This window comes from Ceratotherium simum, chromosome 1 (genome assembly GCF_057802395.1).
Source record: "Ceratotherium simum simum isolate JZ-2026a chromosome 1, ASM5780239v1, whole genome shotgun sequence".
Lineage (NCBI taxonomy): Eukaryota > Metazoa > Chordata > Mammalia > Perissodactyla > Rhinocerotidae > Ceratotherium > Ceratotherium simum.
In genome coordinates this window covers 21,577,379-21,600,597 of record NC_141900.1, presented here as the reverse complement: position 1 = coordinate 21,600,597, position 23,219 = coordinate 21,577,379, and the positions used below count along the sequence as shown (strand labels likewise).

Sequence of the window (23,219 nt, the reverse complement as noted above, 5' to 3'; positions counted from 1 at the left end):
AGCAATGTGTTTTTCCGCAAAGCCCCCTCCCACCTAAAGACAGCCTCAGCTAGGTGAGATATGGTAGTTGCTAATTAAATGATGTGTTTGTAAGGTTAAGCCAAAGTTCAGAAAGACTGACATAAATTATCAGTGTATCTATTAAAGTTTCTCTTGCTGAAGTAACAGATGTGTCTTCTTTAGGAAAAAGAAAAAAATAACTTTAAAATCCCACTTTAAAAAAATAAACCTGTCAACCTTGGATTTGGGACAGCTTTGTGATATGAAAGACAAACAGCTCTTGCATCCTCATGATCTGAGATCAAACACTTTGATTCAAATAGTAGGAAAATGGATATTTGGGAAAGTAAACTCCAAAAAAAGTCATAATGACTTAGTGGCTTTCTTTTCTTTTTTGCTATTCATATGAAATCTTTTAAAGACACTGTTAGAGAGGACTGCATATTCTCTTTTCTCTCTTGTAATTCTTATAGGAGGAAAACATGGTTAAAAGAGATGAAAATATTATATCCATATTAATACTTGAATTTTTTTTTAAAAAGTGACCTCAAAGATACAGAATTCAATCAATTCAGGTCACTCTTGAATAAAGATATACCATCTTTGTTTCTATCTATTTTAGTAGGTGAGCTTATAATGATAGATTGTCTGTGTGGGTGGTGATGGTTGAGGAGAAGAATGAGACAAATATTAAGTAAACCTGGCTGAGAAAACAAAACACATCAAGAATTTCACTACCAAATTCCTAATCTGTTTGTCTTTGTCAGCTCTTACCGTACGTAAAAATTTTGTGACAGGATTTTTCTCCCTGAAGCTATGATTAAAAATTATTCTAACAGCATTCTTCCCTAGACCAATAAAGCAACATTTGGGACTAGTGGGTGTGGGGAGGGAACACACACATACACATTGCCATGGACTAAACCAGCGTTTTTATCATCACCCCAAACACAGAAAATACTAGGTCCTGTCATTATCTTTTTATACCCTTATAACATAATGCCAACTTTATAACTGAGCCACCAGATTCGAGAGCATTAGTGAGGTAATTCTAGGGGGTGTGGCCTGATATCCTAGGGGGAGAGCTGCAAATAAACCTAAAGTGTGGTTGCTAGAATAATTAAAGTGCCTCTAGAATTTAGAAGAATTAATTGTATACCAATTAGAGTGGCACAGGTGCTTTTGTCAAGCACATTACTCTATGTTATTGGAACAGAAACCAGATGACAATGCCATGGCCTGAAAGTATGAGCCTCTTAACCGTGACCAAACTCTGAGATACTCTCAGTCCTGAGAAATGGTGAAAGAGCATCACTGAAACCACCTGAGTCAATGAGTGAATGGAATTTGCTCTGATGCTCCTATGTCCATATTGACTTCAGCTCTTTTTTTCAGGCATAAATACTTATAGTTCTTTTTTGTTTTGAAGAATGAATGATTTGGGTTAGCTACAAATTCTCTTATATCATTAGCATTCTGTGAAAACAGAATGTCTGACCTGTTAATTGGAATAAACTTTTTTGCCAGCTATGTCTCTGGACTAGTACACTAATTTTCTAAAATATGTTTGGTTTCTTCTAACATTGTATCAATTCCTTTCTAAGCTTAATTCATAAAGGAGTTTTCTGTGTGTTTGTACTAAGTCTCCACTGTTACTAGCAGAGAGCTAGCTGGATCATTGGTCTATCCAGAAAAGCATTTCTTTTGTTCTTTTATAAACAGGATTTGATGATAAAACAAGCTAAAAAAAAGGGGGGGGGGGAAGAAAGCATTCTGGGAGAGGGAATAGACATGAAGACATTAAGGCCACAGGTAAAAACAAATTTTCTCTCTCCCCAAAAGAATAAAAAGTAAGTGACATTGAAGGCTTTGAGATTTACTGGAGAGAGAGAGAGAAAGAAAGAGAGAGAGAGAGAGAGAGAGAGAGAGATTAGGATTTACGTGGAATGGTACTACTGGAGATTAAACTTGTGTTTCTCTTTCTGCTTTAGTGGGATGGGGCTGGGTATCACTGGGGAATCATCTGAGTCCCCAGGGGATGTGGGTCTCATTGAAGAGGATGACTTGTCACTGCTACATGGATGGTAGTGGCTTGAAGAGATGAAGGAGTGGGGTCAACACGTCGCTTCAAAATTTGGGACACCCCTCAGAGGCAGTCAAGCTCCATAATCAGGAATGGGATTTGAACTGGGGTCTTTTGTATCAGGAGTCAGAAAGAACGAACTAATATGCTGGTGATGGATCCTTTATCTCTAGAAGAGAGGTAAAGAAGTCTTGCATGCATTGTCAAAGTTCTGGACCCCATCAAAGCCCTTTGGTCTGTGAGGAGAGTGGAATGAGCCCTGTGTAGTGTAAGGGTTACAAAGGAAAGCAGCCCAATGCCTGGGGAGATCCTGGAGATGAAAAAGAGGAGCAGTGGTTGCTGGTCCCTCAAAGAGACACCACAGTGACACTGGACATGAAACTTGAAGAGTGACAGGAACCTTAGAGGAGCAGGACTTTGTGGACTGAAGGGCCTGAGCATTGGTGCTAGGCCCAGAGAGGTCAATGGTAGGCCCTGAGGGAGCGGGGTCACTCAAAGTATCAACCTTCTTCAGAGGTCTACCTGGTCTGTGCCAAACACTGGCCCTGAAGGACTTCCCTGGGCCAGGGAAAAGCAGGGCTGGGTCAGCCGCGGTAGAAATCTAGCTTTCAGCAGTGAAAGACCCCAATGTGGCAGCAAGGGGTAACAGTAGTAGCGGCGGCTCAGGCTGCTGGTCACATTTCCCTCTTATTGGGTCTGAATGCAGTTCCTGGGCAAAGCTCAAGAAGCAGGGAGCCCAAGAGAGCAATATTGGCCTTCCTGCCACTCAGGCACTTACAAGTTCCATCCAGTTTTGATTTAATTTGTTGAGATCAGAGAGACATGACTATATCTCCAATGTTGTGTTCTGGAAAAATTTCTCAGTTAACAGTTAAATTACTGCTATTTCATATTCATTATGAAATTAAATTTAATGTTATTTCATTGGCCCTCATGGTAGTATTAGAATACATACACTAAACAATAGGACCTGGTATTCTGATTACACGTATTTATTGCAAAAAAAAAAAAAAAAAAAAGCCAAGTGAGAACCAGGAAATGTCTAGAATTTCCTTCAAACTCACACTACCTTATGAATTTTGATTCTCTGAACTTATTAATGTTTTTCAACTTGAGCTTCTGAAAATGCTGCTCAATTAACAGGAGATATCTTAGGGATATAGGACCCAGAAGAAGGCACACAGCTCAGAATGGCTAAAAAATACTACCACCAAGTTATTCTCACTGCTTCAGTCTCTTCTACTTCAGTCTGAGCCCTATATTTCTCCTTTAAAAATCTCTCAAAAAATGGTCAGCCCGGTGGCGCAGCGGTTAAGTTTGCGCATTCTGCTTCAGCGGCCTGGGGGTCGCCGGTTTGGATCCTGGGTGTGGACCTGCTCACCACTCATCAAGCCATGCTGAGGTGGCGTCCCATACAGAAGAGCTACAACTCTACAACTATGATATACAACCATATACTGGGGCTTGGGCAGAAAAAAAGTAAAAAAAAGAGGAAGATTGGCAACAGATGTTAGCTCAGGGCCAAACTTCCTTAAAAAAAAAAAAAAAAAAAAAAAAACTCTCAAAGATAAATTTTACCCCGTAAACAATTTTTATAGATCAAACCCACGTTCCACTGAAAATCAGGTAGCAGCACCTATAAATTTCAGCCCCAGGAAGACAACGGAAAGTCTCAGTGTAATAGTAGTAGAAAGATTTTGTATTCTATACACATTGAGAAATAAACTTGCCCAGTAAAAGCTGAATAAACAAAGATAATATATAAGTGATTCAACTGAAGTTAAAAGGTATCTGCAACCACAAATTTTTAATATGCATAAAAATAGTTGATTACTTAATAAAGAATGTTTAGGGCCGGCTCCATGGCTTAGCGGTTAAGTGCACACGCTCTGATGCTGGCGGCCCGGGTTCGGATCCCGGGCGCGCCCCAAGGCACCACTTCTCCGTCCAACGCGGGGCCGAGTCCCACGTACAGCAACTAGAAGGATGGGAACCTATGACATACAACTATCTACTGGGGCTTTGGGGGGAAAAAAATGAATAAATAAAATCTTTAAAAAAAAAAAAAAAAAGAATGTTTAGAATAAGTGTAACCCTTTTGGCTTGTCTATGATAAGAATTATCAGTATTGATTTAGGTATGCTTTTGCTATTTAACAATATGCACTTAAAATATATCCAGTGGAATAAATGTAAGTGCTATACACAGCATGGGAGACACATTACTTACCCTGTAGGCTGGCTCTCAAATTCTTCTGACCATTGCTCTTGAATATCCTCTGTAGAAAGATCTACATCCCGGGTGGTGGCAAAATTGAACTCACTGCCTTCATTTCCATGGAAATAAATGGAGTTCCCATCTGACTGACAGCTATGCTGCAGATAAAAAGAGAGCATGGGGTGGCTGCTGAATTGGTTTCGTAGCTGTATATGTCTTACTCATGTATAATTAGAGATTTTAGAAAAGTCATTATATTATTCCCACTACGATGGACTCTCAAATCAAAAGAGCTTGTTACCTCTTTTTTTTGTCTCGTCTAATTCAATTTCTTTCTAACTTATTAAGTTATCACAAAAAAGGAGTCAAGAGGCCATTTGAGCTTTGCCACCTCAGCTTTCAGTAAGAAACAAGAATATTTTAATTGGAGTAATTTCCCATCTTTACCACGGTCCTCGTTGTGGGAATTAGGTGTGATAAAGACTTGTCATATGTTTTCAATACTGTGGTTATGGGCTAAATCGCACTGACCTTTTCAATATTCCATATATTTCTGGCTTGCCATTCAAGCCTTTCACAATTTGTCTGTAAATGGGATATGAGTAGAATAGCCAGCTAGTCAAAACATGGAATACAGAAAAGGTCAAAGTAATCCCTGATATGATTGTATATTCTCAGCTAGCTTTTGAGTAAAAGTTTCTGAGCAGACCTAAGAAGTCCCTGATGTCCCCAGTGAGGAGCTGGGAAATCACAAACTTTGTTATTCTCCAAAAGAACACTACTTTAATAACTAGTAAGAAGTCACATACAGAGAAATGATAATAAATGAAAGAGCAAACATTCTTTTAAGTTTTATACATTCTTAAAATTAAATAGAAATGAAGAAAAATAACTGGATGGAAAATATCACTTAGGTCCAGTGACTGTAAGTTCTGTAGGGCACAGATCATGTCCATTGTGTTCCCTGCTACATTCCAGGTCTTAGCACAGTGCTTGGCATATAGTAGGAATTCAAAAATATTTGTTGAATAATTCAATACATGGATGAATGAATGATATGGGTGTGCCTTTTCCAGGTCATCAATTAATGTTTTATGGAGAACTTACGATGTAGAAGGCATTAAGGAGGGTACTGGGGGGAAGGGGTTTATAATGAAGTATAATAATACATAATCTTTGCTCTCAAAAATTCCCAGACATATCCAAGATAGGTCTCAATGCTAGGCAGCATATGGTAATTGCTAATTAGTGAGAGAAGGTAGGAATCACTGTGTCCAGGGCTGGTCCAGATAAGTAGGCTTCATGGATGAGCAGGTCTTCAACTGGCTTTAAAGGATGGTTAAAAATCCTAGTTGGATGACAAATATCAATGAATGACAAAGGCGATAAGTAGGCATGATTCTGAGAATTAGACTGGAGGCTGACAGAGAAGGATCTTAAGTGGTGGTCTAAGAGATCTCTACAATATTCTGTTGGCAGTGGTGTCTTAAAACAGGGCAGTGATGTGTGCAAAGAAATGTTTTATGACAGTTAAATTGGTTACAGCTGGTATAAGCAATTGAGGGAAGAATCAGAGTACTATGTTGAAAGGGTAAATAAAGCTTACAGAAGCTTCTAGAAGTTCAAGAGAGTCAGATCAGATGATCTTGTGGGGTCATTTCAAGCACTAAGACTAAGGCATGTCCACTGGGCTGCCATCATCTTAGATAATACTGTAGTGTGTAGCATGCATCCCCTGCCAGAGAACCTTCTTCACACCACAGTGAACAAAGATTATTCATAGATGCTAAACTGAGCTCATGATATGTGATCCTTAACCCACACATATTGATCAAAACTAGGATTCAGTTTATTTAACAGTAAACAGAAACTGCCAAGCAATGACAAACCCAAGGATCCTCTACTATTATCTCGTAAAGATAATGAATGCTAACTAGAATAACAAAGGTTATTTTCCTAATAATAAATCCACTGAGCTCTACATAATGGTTTTCACAATTATCTTCCCATTCTGGAATCCTGAAAAACTGTAGTCTATGTTTATTTGGAATTAATACAAGGGCTCTGACATCAATGCAAATCATACATTTAATCAATGTCAAAGGAAACTGCATACATGAATATCTATACATGTGAAAACAGAATAATTGATACTACAATTTAAAAGGATATATTTGTGTAATAAAAAGAATGGCTTGCTTAACATGAAACCTTGGTCATTTCTGGCTAATCATCAATTTAATTATTTTAGTTTTGGTTCCATTTACCTCAGAATTGTTTGTTAACATTTTAAGACCACGTTATCAATAACTGTTTTGCTACTCTTCCAAGATTTATATTATTAAGATATCTGATGCATATTTTAATTTAGTTGAAATGGAAAATTTATTGTCAAAAAACAAATCATTACAAAACTGGATAGCATATTGTTAAACTTGTTTCACAAAATTAAAATGAGTTGGTATTTTAGAAAAATAGAAGTATATTTTAAAGGATCTTTTTGTTAGTTATTTTGCTGTTACCAAATACATTTAGTAGTTGAATAGTATATTTGAAATTGTGCACCTATTGAAAATTAGCCACAAAGGTCTATTTTTGTCACTATAACCGTAATAGTGTCATATATGAAACACAAGTAAATCTACCATACCAAGTATAAAGAAAGTAATCTGAAAAAATTTAATACTCACTTTAATTGGATGTTAACCAATTTTCATACTGGTAGGATCTAAAAACTAGTAGGATCTGTCTTTGACAAGTTCCCATGAAGGATAGAATGGTATAGTTTTATTATTTCCAAAGAGAAAGAGCTGTTCTTTACCTATCTGTAGTAAGAGAACAATACTCGGGCCGGCCCCTTGGCTTAGCGGTTAAGTGCTCGCGTTCCGCTACTGGCGGCCCGGGTTCGGATCCCAGGCGCACACTGATGCGCCGCTTCTCCCGCCATGCTGAGGCCGCGTCCCACATACAGCAACTAGAAGGATGTGCAGCTATGACATACAACTATCTACTGGGGCTTTGGGGGAAAAAATAAATAAATAAAAAAATCTTTAAAAAAAAAAAAAGAGAACAATACTCAATACCAAATCTAAATTCAAACAAACAGGACAGTGGTTATACCAGTCAGTGTTAGTCTGTGCACTGAAAACATCCTAATCCTCTCTGTCAAGTTCAAGGGAAGATTCACAGTTAGCTCTATTCTCCCTTCCCAAATAGGCCCAACCTCCTTGGTGTGGAGGGGGAGAAGTATTGCTCTTTGAATATTCTCTTCTTCATAGTCTGAGTCTAGTGCCACATTACCAAAGACAGGTTGTGACACACCCAAAGTAAACAGCCACAGCTCAGGAGGAGGCAGCTCAACCTTCCCTATTTCTTAGCAAGACGGGGCTGTCATTTTCTGGGTAGCGGGGCCTGGAGATGCACAGAACCCACACACAGTTACAGATGGCTTGCTCTGCTCCCCACCATGCTAAGGAGATCAAGATATGACTTCTGCCTCAGCCATTCTGAGTAGAACAGAATGTTTTCAAAGTTTGGAGTAAGCGTAATAAGAGCCAGCAAGGTAATATTAGGACTATAAATAGGGGATAGTCTGTGTGAAACTGGTGAATCCCTGAGACATCTGAGCAGGAGTGGGCAGGAATGGGCCTACTGCGAAGTTGATCATGTATAGACCCTGTATTTAAGAATCCTGTGAAGGGTAGGGGACCAGTTTAGGGTTCTCATTCTGAGGATTCCTAAATCAAGTACAAGGCAAGTTAGAGTCTTGTGTTAATTCTATTTTAGGATTGGTCACAGGGGGCTCAATGTCGTAGAATTGGCCTGATTTCCCAGATGCTCTCCAAACTAAGAATTTATGCCTGAGTGCATTTGGATTGAGGTAGAGCCCCTGGGCCTCTGCTTGTCTGATTTTGAATCTCTGCCTTTGAATGGGAATCCATGGCCTGCTTGGTGAGAGGTTGCTTAAACTTTCCCCTAGAATCTACCTCAATTAATTCAGCACTTACATGAATCAAGGAGATTAAGGCTGGAAAAGAACAAAATACTGGAAAGCAAAAACAATCAAGATGACAAGGAACGAAAACTCAGTTACTATCCATCCTCAGGGACTTTGGGGGCTGGAATCAGAGAGCATGTTTCAATGCATTTTCTCTGCTTAAGGGCTACGTGGTTTTGCACAAGTCATTTAACCCCTCTGGGCCTCAGTTTCTCAGGCTGTAGAATCTATTCCCTAGGGATGTTGTTAGAAGCACAAATAATACTACATGTGGAAGTGGTTTTTTTTTTTTTTAACTTCTAAGTACTATAAAATAATTATTTTATTTCTGAATAGGTACTTTTTTTCCAAAAATAAGCTATTATAGTCTATACTCTTAGCAGTAGGTGATAGAGAAATAGAAGAGTATTTAAATTTATTTTTAATTTTGTTTCTCAGAATAGTCATTAACATTCTTCAGATCAACCTAAAACCTTTAGTAAAATATAAAAAAATACATCCCACAATACAATAGGATAAAAATAATGCAAACATTCCTTCATTTTCAGGGCAGATAGAACCATCAATTAGAACTTTAAAAGCCCTCCAAATTTTGGCAGATTACCAAACATTCTCCTAAGACAGGAAAACTTAAGAATGCAAGATATCTGTTGCCACTTTTCTTACAGATGAACTTGTATTGCATAACGTCAATACAGTATGTTAAAAATCCAAACAAAATGTGCATTAAAAGTATGAAAAGAACTTCAGAAAATTGCTCTCAGTGCTTTTAATACCCAGCTGTTTTTGTTCAGCATCTGTTCAAACTCATGTCATTTATATGCAATAACAATTAAAATCTAAACAACTTCAAAAGACAGTTAAATGTGTAGCTTTGTGAGATACATGAGCTCTTTATATGATAAAAACAAGAATATTTTTGAATTCAGGACTATTTTCTATCAGAAACTCTATCAGGTTTTCTTAAGCAAATGATTATAAATAACATATGACTTCCTGAGTCACAGCTTGTTTTTTTTTTTGTGAGGACTAGCCTTGAGCTAACATCTGATGCCAATCCTCCCCTTTTTTCTTGAGGAAGATTGGCCCTGAGCTAACATCTGTGCCCATCTTCCTCTACTTTATATGGGACGCTGCCACAGCATGGCTTGCCAAGCGGTGCGTCGGTGCACGCCTGGGATCCGAACCTGCAAACCCCAGGCCGCCGAAGCGGAGCTCGAGCACTTAACCGCTTGTGCCACCGGGCCAGCCCCCTGAGTCACAGCTTTTGATTGACTTATGGGGAGTATATATCAGGTAGCTAAGCATTTATTTTACGTAAAACAAAGGTATAAATTCTGCAGATGGCTCTAAGTATTTCTTAGTATTTCTAGCCCTCCTAATGCACATTAATCATGATCTTAATTACAATTATTTTTACTTTGTTTTCTTATTTTAGCATTGATCAATAACATACACTTTATACTTCTAAGTACTAGCAGATCTCCAATTTTTAAAAATCCCTTAAATATAGTCCTTATTTGTTTCTACCTATTAATCAAAAATATTTTCCTACTTTGCTGTTAAATGGATTTCCTTTACTTGGAAAGTAGAACACAGTGTAACTAAGTGACAAGAATTTGCCATTCAGAAAAGCATCAACAGGAAACATCAGTGCAGATTCCTCAGTATAACAAGTCCTTGGCCACAATTCAGGATAGCGTTTTTCTAAGGTTGCTCCCTATACTTTGCTGAAAATGTTAATGACTTCACTTCTGTACTTGTAAAAGTACTTGCAATTGCCTCTACCATAGTTTAATTAAGTTTTCATCAAAGATGAACACTGAGGCACCTCTTAATATTATCTCCCTGGGGTCTAATGGCCCTGATGATTCTTTCAGGCATCTGTAGCCTTACAGTTTATTTTTTGACGATATCCTTTTTGTTGGAAGGAGTATATTGGGTATTTGGGCAATGCCAGCTTGCAGAGAGCTGGTGGCAGATGGAATGAAATCTGCCTGGTATGCCTTCCCCTCCACATGAGCACAGAGCCATCCATTTCCTCCATTAAGGAGTTGTCACTCAGCCCACCCAGCTGGAAGACCATTTTTGATAGCCAAGCTGGCTGGTGGCAGACAATTCAGATACAAAGTGCACTTTAAAAGGAAGCTAAAACATCATTTGTAGGAAAATTGAAAATGCATGGCTTCCACCACAGCCAATTTTTTAATGACTGTAATATTTTAAGTGATTATTTTTGCCACTTAAGATTGCTCCTTAGAGAGGAGAGATTTTTTAATTAAAATCTAGGCAATGCAAACAGATGAGATATGAGGAGCAGAGGAAAGAGAAATAAGGTGAATAAAATTAATTAAAATGGCATTGTTGGCAGAGCCATAAATTAGCCTAGGCCATTGTCTGGCTGGAAATAAAATATATTGGTATAGGAGTTTCTGGATTAAAGTGAGATGTGTGATTGAGTGATTGGAAATTGACTGAATTATAGCCTGCATATCATTGTGTTTCCTATGCCTTTCACTATGCTATAGCTATTACCATATAGAAATACGTATTTCCTACACACTGGTTCAATGGTCTTTAAAGATACAGACTTTCATGCTGTTAAAAAAATCAAAAAAGGAAGAGAAGGATTTCTCTCACGAGGAGAAATGAATTTCTGTCATTTTCCACACATTCAATTTCTTGGTAATTTAATGTCAGTTAAAAAACTGAAAACTTGGCTATGAACACAGTCCAGGTGCAGGAGGGCTGAAGTGCATTTTCTCTAGTCAACACAATAGATTCAACAATGGTGAGTGAATTTTAGGGAGCTTAAAGAGTATTTTTTCTCATTATTTTCTGGATTCATTAAGCATTCACATTTGAACCACTTTGTACTAAGATTCATAAAGATTCAATTTATGGTATATTTTGTGACAAGTATATAATTACTTGGCAATAGTTATGACAACTCTAAAATGGCAATAGTGACAGATGTGAATTGAAGTAATGAAAGGAAAAATAACAATGTAAAATTCCATAGGGCAGTTGTTAACCTTGTCTATGGGGATCAACTTGACTTTCACAGTGTCTGAGGTTTTCAAACTTGCCTCCTCAAATTAAGGCCAAGGATGCCAGGTACAAAGTGGGAGGCTGCGAGATACCAAGGAACAAAAGGCCTGGGCTTTATAGTAAAACGTATTTGGCTACGAAAATCAAAGCTGTTTGATCCTGGGGAAGCCATTTGCCTTCTCTGAGCCTCTATTTTTTAATCTGTGAAATGGGGGTTATTGCGAAGACTAGATGAGATACTGTAGGTAACATGCCTACTAAAGATTGGTGAATCTTAGGAAATCAGTAAATGTTAATTCCCTCCCATCTTCATTCATTCATTTAACGAACCTTATTTTAATGAGTGTCACTATGCAAGTTATTGTGCTATGTGCTGTGCTAGGTACAAAGATGATGAAAAATGTTACTATGTTTTTGATGTTCATATAGAATAAAATAAATTTTACTTACTGAATATTGCATTAACTTAATTAGTGATTAAATGTGCCAGCTTCAGAAACAAACAAAAATGGTGCATTAGGTAGGGAGGCTCTGGGGATTTGTTTGAATGGTAATTTTCAGTAGAGTTTATCAAAATTATTTGTTTCCATGTTATTGCCACTCTTGTCATGGTGATTTGGCTCAATGCCATGTTTCACTAATGCTATTCCACATTAATTACGGTACAAATAGGCCACGTTGGGGGAAAATTGTGAAAAGCACACTATTTACGTTCAACCCTTCATCCCCAAAGTACTCTTATTTGCTTAACAAATTATATTCTGGCTCATTCTACAATATCATGTACCCACCTCTTGGGGGAAACATGACAATAAGAGTAATGCAATCGACAGTAAAGAACATCCCAAGCAAAGGGAATCTGGGTAGACAGCATGCAATTAACCAAGCTGGAACCTGGCCAGAAAGTCATAGTTAACATTCTGACTCTTAATAGAAAAAGACATGGGAACACGGACTAGCCGCAAGTTTAACTGAGCTCAGGTTTACCCTCATTAGAAAATCAGGACTCAGATCCCTCAAGTTACAGACCAGATAGCACAGCGATTTGCAAAGCACATTTCTGGAAAGCATATCTGATTTCCTTCTGTTTGTCCTTATACTCTAAAAAAAGAATATCATTGAAGGGATTGTTTAAATCTTTTTCTGGGGTGCTTAATTTCTGGGAGACAAGTTGGGCATTAGAGTAAGCAGGTATTGCTCTGCTAGGGGATTATATTCCCAAAAAGCACATTTAAAAACAAATTCTGCTTCGAGTGTAACCATCCCTTTCACCATTTGTCTTAGATTTTTTTCCATTATCCTTAACTTGTGTTAAGACTCTAAATTTTCAAATTAATTTAAATTTTTTTCATAATTTGGATATCATGATCTTTATTCTCCACTAACAATTCAACAATTTGTGACAACAGTATTAGACAGCTGACAGCAGAATCCCAGAATGAAAGCTCCAATTCTTATTCAGGCCTGGAGACTTGCCTAGTGTCCATTGGGACCGTGAATTTGGCAAATGCATAATGTACAAGAGCTATAAGAAAATTAATAGACTCTCCTGGTTTGACTTAATGCTTCCCCTTAACAGGTTGTTGATTTACCTAATGGCTGTTGTCTTCATTAGGGCTTTTTGGTGTTTGTTAAACTGGGAAAATTGACATTATTATCGAACATTTATCAACAGTAAATGAAGTAAAGAGGAAGCAGTCTGTCTAACCGGAAGTGGTTGTGGGGAGAAGATTAAGATATGACCCTTCTAAATTCTGTATACTTAGTTACTCCCAATCCTTGGAATAAATTTGCAAAATTTAATAAATTACTTTTTAAGGGAATTTCTTTTAAATACATGTGATCAAATCACAGCCTATTTTAAAGGGCAAACCTTCATAACAGAATCTGTGACATTTACAGCTGATTTACTTCTCAACACAAGTTGAAATAAACATGGAGAAGGAGTAATCTGGAATTCTTTGCTATCCATACAATGAACCAGGGTCATAAATAGAAAAGATTAGCAGGTGCAGGGACAGCAATCAGAGTGGGAAAATTTCCTAAAAATAAAAAATACATGGAACAGCATCTATCTCACAGCAATCTGCATTTAATCTGTGGGTCAATACCAGAGTTGACAGAAGCCAGTGATTTATGCCTTTGCAAGCTGAGGGTAACCAGGCTCGCTGAGGAGATATAAACATTTAACCATGAGCAAGCAAAGCACTCTCTCACTCTCCCTCTATCTCACACACTCACACAGATATCAAGGAGTCATGTATGATTCATGCTTTCAAAATACAAGTTTTGGCTGCCACCAAAGATAGGAGTAAACAAACAAACAAAATGAAGCAGCTGCTTGACCCATATTCACCTCCATGGCATATTGATACATGTGGAAATTCTGCTCTATGGGGCACTATTAAAGGATGAAGAAAACAGAAAACCAAAACCCAATAATCAAAACCCTGCTCACGGCTCTTTCCAAATCATTTGTCCCTGGGTTCGCCTCTGAGTACTTTACTGCCTTTGCAGCTCTTCTCTTTGATGGTGAGTTATGGAAAGCAGGCAGCTGCAGCAGCTCCAAGCTGCTCTAAAATCTTACAGTTAGTGTTTTTCTCTGAACTTGAAATTAAGGATATTCTCAGATTGTAGGTTGTGTGTTGAGGAGTTGGAAAGAGATGACTCTGATGGACTTGTCCAGTTGTTTCAAGAGTGACTAAGGAAAATTGAACACTAAGCATCCAGGGTCTTTACAGACACCTAATGTTCATCTCCTACAGATAAAAAACTTGGAATGATAGGGCCTTCCTCATAGTGCTGGCACCTACAAAGCATTCATGAAATGCCATCATTACTACTACTACTAATTATTATTACTTATCATAACTATGGTTACTATTATTATTTATTAATATTTTAATCAGCCCTCTGTATCCTTCGGTTCCACATCCGTGGATTCAACCAACCACTGACCTGATCAAACGGCCTACGATAGATGCGTCTGTACTGAACATGTATAGACTTTTTTCCTTGTCATTATTCCCTAAATAATACAGTATAACAACTATTTACATAATATTTACATTGTATTAGGCATTATAAATAATCTAGAGATGATTTAATGTATACAGGAGGATGACGGTAGGTTATATGCAAATACTCCATCATTTTATATAAGGGACTTGAGCATGTGTGGATGTTGGTATGGGGGGATACCTAGGGACGACTGTATTTATTATTATCCAGCATCCACAGAGTCTCCATGCAACTGCAAGTATTATTCCTGGATATGAGAATTCTATCCAAGGTGAAATGCTGATTCTTGATACTATATGTCTTAAACGGAAGGAGCCAAAAACATCAGTTCATGTGCCGTTAACTTTGATGGCAAAACCAAGATGACTCTCACAGAGCTGGGGCACCAGAACTTGCCCTGAGATCAATCATTCTCCCACTTCAGGCAGGAAGAATGTGCCTCCCACTGTTAAATGCGGCACAAACACCCACAGCCCCCTGACAGAAAGAGGCGCTGCGGTGGGATGGCAGCCGGGGAAGCAATAGCTAACTCTAGCAACTGCAAATGATGACCTGACAGGTATACTCCATATCTTTAGAATAGGAACAACTGACACAAACAATTCTTGATTAGTCTAGAAATCATATACAGAAGTAAAAAAAAAAAAGGATGCAATATTCTGTGAAAGGAGGCAAAATCATATAACTAATAATTAAGACAGGTGATTCAATATCTAGTGGGTTGCAGGCTCCTTGCCTGGCTGAGTCCTTGATCTGCTTACCCTGGGAGATGGCTAATGAAGGTGATGCTCTAGGGAGCTTTTTATCAGCAGCACTACATTTATTGGCATTTAGAACCCCACATACTTGGTCGTGAATAAAGGGCTGCTTAGGGATTCGTGAGAAATAAAAAATCCTGATGGTAATTAGAAGCATAAGAATGTGGTACCCCTTTTCTTCCACGTGGGCAAGTTCTCCAGAAAAACACTGGAAGATGAGTCAGGCAAGGCCATGAACTTGTAAGAAGAATGAAGGAGAAACACAGATGGCTATATAGGAAGAACATATCAATTCTGTAATGTCTTACAGTCCTCTTCAGCTTACTAATTCCAAATAAAAAAGCACCAGTACAAGGTCCGGTTCTGCATTAAAAGCCAATGCTGTTATACATCTATTTCATATAAATTACTAAAGAGTCAACAGATGGTTGACTCTACCAGCCCAGGGCAGATTTAACTGTGACCTATAATTGCATTTCTCCAGATCACATAAACTCCTTGTTAATTACTCTATTTGGTCTTATATCGGTCTTCCCTACTTGAGATAAACAAGGGCAGGCTCAGACGAAATGGATTAAATAGTCCCAAAGAAACTGAAAAAAATCTAAAGAAGACAAGGAGAAATACGTACTGTGAATGCCAGTGACTCACTTTATATTTCCTATTTGGCCTGCCATCCTCCAACATCATTTTCAAGATAATCAGCTGGACAGTTTACATACTCACTACTTTCTATTCCCTTGTTTTATGAAAGTAGCACTTAAAAAACCATTTGTTGGTAATAATGAAAACTACTATTAATATTCCAATTACACGAATGGCATTTAAATTTAATTCCAATGGAAAATTGTTTCTCATTTTGACTGCCAAAGTTTACTCGTATGGGCAATACTTGTGTCCAATCTAATCAATTTAATGCATTTGATTTTGATATTACTTTAATGACATTTAAGGATGACATAAATTGTGAAGTCTATATTTTTTCTATCTTATTCTTTTCCCCTTCCCCATAATTGGCAGTGTCAGCTCAATCTTTTGCCTTCTGCTCATTTTCCTCTCTATTTGCTTCCTTATGAAGCTTATTTGTTCTCAAAGTTTTCAATGAAGAGGACACATATTTTATTAAGCCCTTTCTATATGCCAGGCACTATTCTAAGGGTTTTACATGTATTTTCTTATTTAATTGTCACAACATGAAGTGAATACCATGATTATCCCTGTTGCAGGTGAGAACACCGAGGAACTGTGGGTTAAATAATTTGCCCAAGAGCACATGGCTAATAAATAATAATAATAATAATAATAATAATTGGTGAAGGCAAGATTTGAACCCAGACAGTTAAGCCCATTTTCTTAACAGTTGTGCTATATCAATCCCATTCACAGTATTTTCAGCTGCCTTCAAATCATCACTGAATATAAACTTCAGCTTCTTTCCCCACAAACTAGATCTTCTTGTTATTTTTTCTGGTTTTTCATTCATTCAATTAACACCTAATAACAATCTTACTTGCTTTTCATTCATTCAATTAACCCCTAATAATCTATCATGGGTCAAACACTGGGGATGGAAAAATGGTAGAAACAGTCCCTGAGCTTAAGAAGCTAACATTCTAACCAGGGAGACAGAAACATAAAAACTATAAGGCGATGTCATAAATGCTCTCATAGAGGTATACGTCCAGTGTAACAGAATGTTGCAATGGAACTAGGTTTGCAAGAGGCAGATATTGTTGTAAGCCAGAATTATTGATCCCTCAGCCTGGCAAGCAATCAAAGCTGGCTCTCTCGTGAATCTGCCAGTAGGTTCTACGGAAATCTCCCCACTCCTCATGAAAGCTGGGGATCTCTCACCTGGAGTTCGAGGTGAGAGAAACTCCAAGAAAATGGGTGTTGGTTGAAACTCCAAGAAAATGGGTGTTGGTTGAAACTCCAAGAAAATGGGTGGCATGTTCCAAAGTGAGGGGATGGACCACCTATAAGGATCTAGCAAAAGAGGTGATAGAACGGCTTAATCACTCACTCACATTGAGGATACTCACTCACATTGAGGATACTCAAACTTGAAGTTGACGTTGAGTGGGACGCTGGACAGCAGAGACACGATTTCTTTAGAGACGGTTGTTGGTGAGCGGTGAGTACCATCCATGCCCATCTCAGGGAAGGAGGGTCCCTTCTCCCTCCTCAAGCCTGGTGCACAGAACTCAGAGGGCCTGCGGTATGGGATTGGACTAGTGCCCAGAGCTGCCTGGCAGGTGGTTGGGCAACAAGAGGGCTGTGTTTAGAAGTAACTACTCTCCTCCCAACAATGGATCCAAGGTGAATGCTTACCATAGACTAGGCTCGGGCTCATGCACACAACAGGCAGCCTAATTTGTCTAAGATGCTGCCCCAAAGAGCTCCCTGGAGGGGCAAGGAGCCCTCAGCAGAAAGAGTTGGTAGTCCTTTGCCAGAAGTCCAGTGGCTAGGTGTAGAAGCAGACATGACCTGCCTGAGAGAAGCCTTGGGGAACTGCGGGTGAGAGATCCCCAGCTTTCACGAGGAGTGGGGAGATTTCCATAGAACCTATTGGCAGATTCAAGAGAGAGCCAGCTTTGATTGCTTGCCAGGCTGAGGGATCAATAATTCCAGCTTGCAACAATATCTGCCTCTTGTCTCTTCTCCTTCCTCCAGACCCAGCCCTAGAAGATTCAGAGGCTGAAACTCCTGGGAGGTGGTGGAGAAGGAGAAGGAGCTGACCACCGCCTCCATTCCCACTGCAGCTGACCTAAGCTGGGGGAGAGGAGAAGCTGTGGATGAAGCTTGGAGTTTGGACTGTTACAGTGAACTGGTCATATATGTTATTGAACTGAGATTTTTTTGGGAGACTAAAGTGATTGGATGACTTTTTTGGTCTATCAGCAGTCTTGGGACCTGCCTTGATTTTCCTGCAAACTGGGCAGAGACAGAGAAGCTGTGAGAGTGAATCTGAATGATCACTGGGGAAAATGAATGGACCTGTTTTCTATAGCCAGTCCCCATCCCCAAGTCCTACTTGTTCGACCTAATGGTTACACCAGCACAGCGAGGAGGGAGACATTAACCATGCAAAACTTCACACAGACAGTCACATTTGAGCTGCACCCTTAAGGATGCCAGGGAATTACTAGGCAGAGAAAAAAGAAAGGTGGAAAAGCATGTCTAAAGGGGTGGGAGTGTGAAATTCTGTGTTGTATTTGTGAGGCTGGAGAATAGTGGAACAGGAGATGAGGACGAAAAGTTAGGCCAGGGCTAGATTGGAAAGGGCTTTGAATTATATGCTAGGGAGTTTGGCCTGTATCCTCCAGGCCTACAAAGGAAGCCATCAAAGGTCTTGAGTATAGAGGAGCATGATGTAATTTCTGTTAAGGAATGCTGCTGGAGTTTTTGTCAGTGACACCCCTTTGCACGATCCTTGGCTCCTAACATCCTCGTCAGAGGCAGTCTGCTACCATTAGACCGTTGATTTCTCTCTCTTTAGCGGCCCACCATTCTCACTCCATTTCACCTTCTGTATAGGTTACTGCAAGTGCCTCCTGCCTCCATAGGGGAAATATTTTAATAGTCCTATCTCCTTAAGCTCACTTTAGGTCAGCAGTCAATACCTGAGATGGACCAGTAATTAGGACTGTGAAAACAAAATCAGCTGTTACAGTGTGGAAGGGAAGGAAGAGACCAGTGCTTGGCTGAACTTACTAAATTCTAATGTATAAAAATCAGTCACCCAGAGGAAGACACATGCAGTACGAATGGAATAAAGCTTGAGCAAGATCAAGAACAATGAGAAAAACAAGCATCTTTTAACCTATAGTCAGAGAGTGATGGGGAAGAAAATGGGCAGATAACTTAACAAATGGATGCTGGGAGGAAACACAGGACAAACAGAAGCACATGTTTATATTTACTACTTCAAAGAGCAAAGTCACATGGCAAGTGAGATCAAGATCAAGTCAGATTTCTGTATTTGAATCCTGGCTCTGCCACTGGTGAGAGGTATATTTGGACGAGTTATTCAACACTTCTATGTCCACTTTCCACATCTGTAAAATGAGGCTAATATGACACCTTCTTTATAGGTTTATAAGGATCAAACTATATGAGATGACGTATATAATCCTTTGTGTGCGTGTGTCTGCATGCATGTGCCTGGAATAGTAAGTGCCTGGAATAATAAGTGCTTAATAAAAAGTAGCTCTTATTACTTAGACAAAGAGTATCCTACCTGTGCCTGGACATTTTTTCCTTGAATAAGCTCTATTTTGTAATTAAGCATACTTTCTCAATTGCTATTAGACTCACTCTTTGATTCAGTTAACTGTAAACATCTTGGAAACTTTTACTGGACATAGAAAAGATATTACGTAGGTTGAGCAAACAAACATAACCCTCAAAACCAAAAGTCCAAAATAAACAATGTTTAAAATATGTCCTGTAACCAACAGGAACATTGAGATCAATGCTTTCTAATTGGTTGTATTCGGTTTTCACATTAGAGGTCACCAAGTAAAGGAGTAATATTTAATGAAGAAATTGCATACAGTTTAAATAAACAATTTTTATTTCTAGAACTCCAAATCATTTAGCAAAAACTATTTTTTCATGCTCAGATGTTTGAGCCAGAAAGCAAAAACGTGGTCATGTAAATGAGTTAAAATGACAATTCTTAGATTTTATTATTGCAAAGTTTTAAAAAGAAGTTTTAAAAAGAAACCTCAGAGAAAAATTTCCATGTGATGGCCAAGTCAAAAACCATGATCTAAATCATGACTACAATGATTTTTTTCTTAGTAGGCAAGGTCACTAGGCAAGTCTCAAATGTGTGATTGGTAAGCTTATGAGTAGGATGAGGGGCCACAAAGAAAAACTATACTCCACACAAAGTTGTAATTTAATTAAGCATTACTACTGAAGCAAAACCACACTTCATGCATTTTTATCATGGTTACTATGCATTAAGAAACCGAATAGCTAATTAGATTAGTATAATGGCTTGTATAACAAAGTATAAAAAGTGCATTTATAGAACAAAGGGTACTGAGACCAAGTGATAAACGATCATCATGGGAAAAGGATGTGAATCCCAGGCCCTGGTCTTCCGTATTTCCTGGGTTTACACATCTTCTTGCCAATGGTGCAGGATGACAACAGAAATCCTTCTTTTAATCAAGTGGTAGTGGGATATGACATAGGATAGATATCCTTACAAAGGTTCTTTTCCACATACTCTCTGGGCAGGCAAGTCCGTGATCTCAATTCCCATTCAAAATGCTGACAATTGCCAAACTTCCTCTGAGTTCCTGATCTATACATCTAACCTCCCGTCAAATATTTCTTCTTGCCTGCCTCCAGGATTATTAAGATCAACAGGTCCATAAGGTACAGCATGGTGACTACAGTTAATAATACTGTACTGCATATCTGAAAGTTGCTAAGAGAGTCGATCTTAAAAGTTCTCATCACAAGAAAAAAAATTTTTTAACTATGTATGGTGATGATGTTAACTAGACTTATTGTGGTGATCATTTCACAATATATTCAAATAACAAATCATTATGTTGTACACCTGAAACTAATATAATGTCACATGTCAAATATATCTCAATTAAAAAAAAAAAGATCAACATGTCCAAAATGAATTCATCAACTCCTGTGAACCTGCTCCACCTCCTATGTTTCCTGTTTCAATGAATGGCACCGCCGTCCACCCAGCTGCCCAAACCTTGTCCTTGACACCTGCTATTCTGTCATCATCTCAATCAGTCCCCAACCTTCTCCATTCCCTCTCCTAAAAATCTCTGAAATCGTTCACTTTTTCCCATCCTCTCCCTGGATGAGGGAACACGATCTGGCCAACACAATCTCCCACTGGACTGTTATCAACCTCCTATTTGGTCTCCCTGCATGTACTTGCTCCCTTCTGTTTCATCCTCCATCCTTAAAAGGATATTTCAAAAATCAAATCTGACTGTCCGACTCTTATTTGGAGCCCGTCAGTGACTCCCATCACCTTCACGATAAAGTTCAAATTCCACAGCAGCTTCTAAGACCTTCAAGGTTTTGTCACTGGCCATGTCTCCAGACTTAACCATCACAAGTCTCAAATCTCAATCTGTTAGACAACTATTTTGAACATTGTCCAAGACCTTTGCTTTGTGCTCTTACCATCTAGCCTTTATGTACATGATTTCTGATCCTAGAAACACTAGTCCTCCCACCCAACCAACTCCAAATTTTCCTTCAGTCTCTGCTTGGATTCTCTATTCCCCTGAATAGCCTTCCTAATCCCTCAAGTCTGGATCCGGTACCATATGTTGTTCTTCCTCAGCACTCTAAACTTTCCCAACAAATCATAACAGTTATGCTCTGTTGTATTTTCATGTTGACATGTCTAAATACCCCCACTAAACTGACAGCCATGTGAAAGGAGAAACATATCTGCCTTTTTGTGGTTATATTCTCTAGGTTCAGCCTAGTACATGGTACAGTGGGTCCTCAAAAATACTTGTTAAACAGATGAGTAAATGAATGTTTTTGTACCAATGATTTTCCATCCTTAAAAGTGAAGGTAACATAAATAAGAATATTACCTATTCTTTTACTGGTGGATTTGGTAAGAATAGTTATCTTTGTACAATTTGGTTTATCGAGCTTTAGGTTTTAGAAGGGAGGAGAAGGAATAAAAGAGAGATCAAACCTTAACTGTAGCTCCTGGGAAGAAAAGCCAGTTGCCCGTGTCTACTGGATCCAGACTATCTTCTAAAATGACTTGTCTGTGAGCTGAGTTGATGATCAGGATGTTATCTAAGGCCCAGCAGGCTTCATACACTTCGCCTACATGGAGATTTTCCTGCTTCCACTGAAACTGGACATTCTCCCCTTTGGCGTCTTCAGGAAGGTAGAGGATATGGATGATTGTGCTGACATTGGAAGGGGCTCTGGAACATATGGTGAGATGGGAATTGGTGCCACAATAAAGTTCAACAATGTCCTCTTTTCTTTCCTATAGATCAATTTTGTTTCTTAAGATCGTAGTTTCATTATCTTAAAAATATTATGTACATTACAGATTAAATACTCACAATCCCATAGCCTTTAAAGCTTTTAGTATATGCTTATTATTAAGATACTCATAATGGGCAATGGTAGCTTAAATATTAAATCAAGAGCTTTACTTTTAACACAGGGCAGGCACTAAGAATTCAAGTAAGCCAGTAAAAGAATAATTGAGGAGAAAATGGCACACACTCCCACGGTGCCTGTAGAAAATCTAAGTGTATCCAGCACAGTTTTTTGCATGTGGTAGACAATCTAAAACAGTTTATTTTATTTGATACTGAGTAAAAAAGGAGGAAAACTATAAAATAATCATCTTAATTTTGAAATTCTGCATCTATTAAAGGCCATTGTATGCTATATGTTTCATAATCAGCCTTTACATAATAGTTATTTTATTTCTAGTAACCATGTACATTTTTGTTTTGTCTATATGAAATGTGAGATTTGCCATGAGAATTAAATGCTCTATAATTCTTTACAATTTCATGCAGACCAATCTTTAAAAACTTGATATAATTTAACATGATTTTTATATTACATCTGTTAGAATCTAGGCCATTCTACTATATAATAAAGTATTTTTATTAAACATTTTATTCTACTAAAGTAGAAACCTGCTATAGTAAAAATGATAGCTTTAGCCAAGATTAAAAGTGGTACTAAAATGCAAACTAGTAGTACTCTGGGCTTACTATAAATCAGTTTTGAAAGGACTACAGAAAAGACATATTTTTCACTCACCAATGAAGCACATATATATACATAGAATTGTCAGTGTAGGTTATAGATGGTGTACCTTACCTTTGGCAGTAATCAATTCCCCTTTCTTTTAAAATATTTCATGATGACTATGTTTTTAGCTTCAAAAAGAATTTAAACCAATGAAAACAATACATTTTAGTTTTAGGAAGTGATTGAAAATATGTTCACTCCGATCACTAATAGGAAAATTTGCATTAATGAGTATGATAGTTTGGTGCATGGCCTAAAATTGAAAGTTTCATTAAAACCAAATGGA

General features: G+C 38.2%; 1 protein-coding gene across 3 annotated transcripts in view; it reads right to left on the bottom strand.

Moving 5' to 3' along the window:
* RELN (reelin) overlaps nt 1-23,219 on the bottom strand; it is a 490,103-nt gene that overhangs the window by 176,437 nt on the left and 290,447 nt on the right. For all 3 annotated transcript variants that reach the window (XM_087441541.1, XM_004439311.3, XM_087441605.1), the window contains exons 10-11: nt 21,840-22,080; nt 4,313-4,458 (exon numbers count right to left, since the gene is read on the bottom strand). In XM_087441541.1, coding sequence (XP_087297667.1) covers nt 4,313-4,458; nt 21,840-22,080 — 387 coding nt within the window. The remainder of the gene's footprint in view (nt 1-4,312; nt 4,459-21,839; nt 22,081-23,219) is intronic.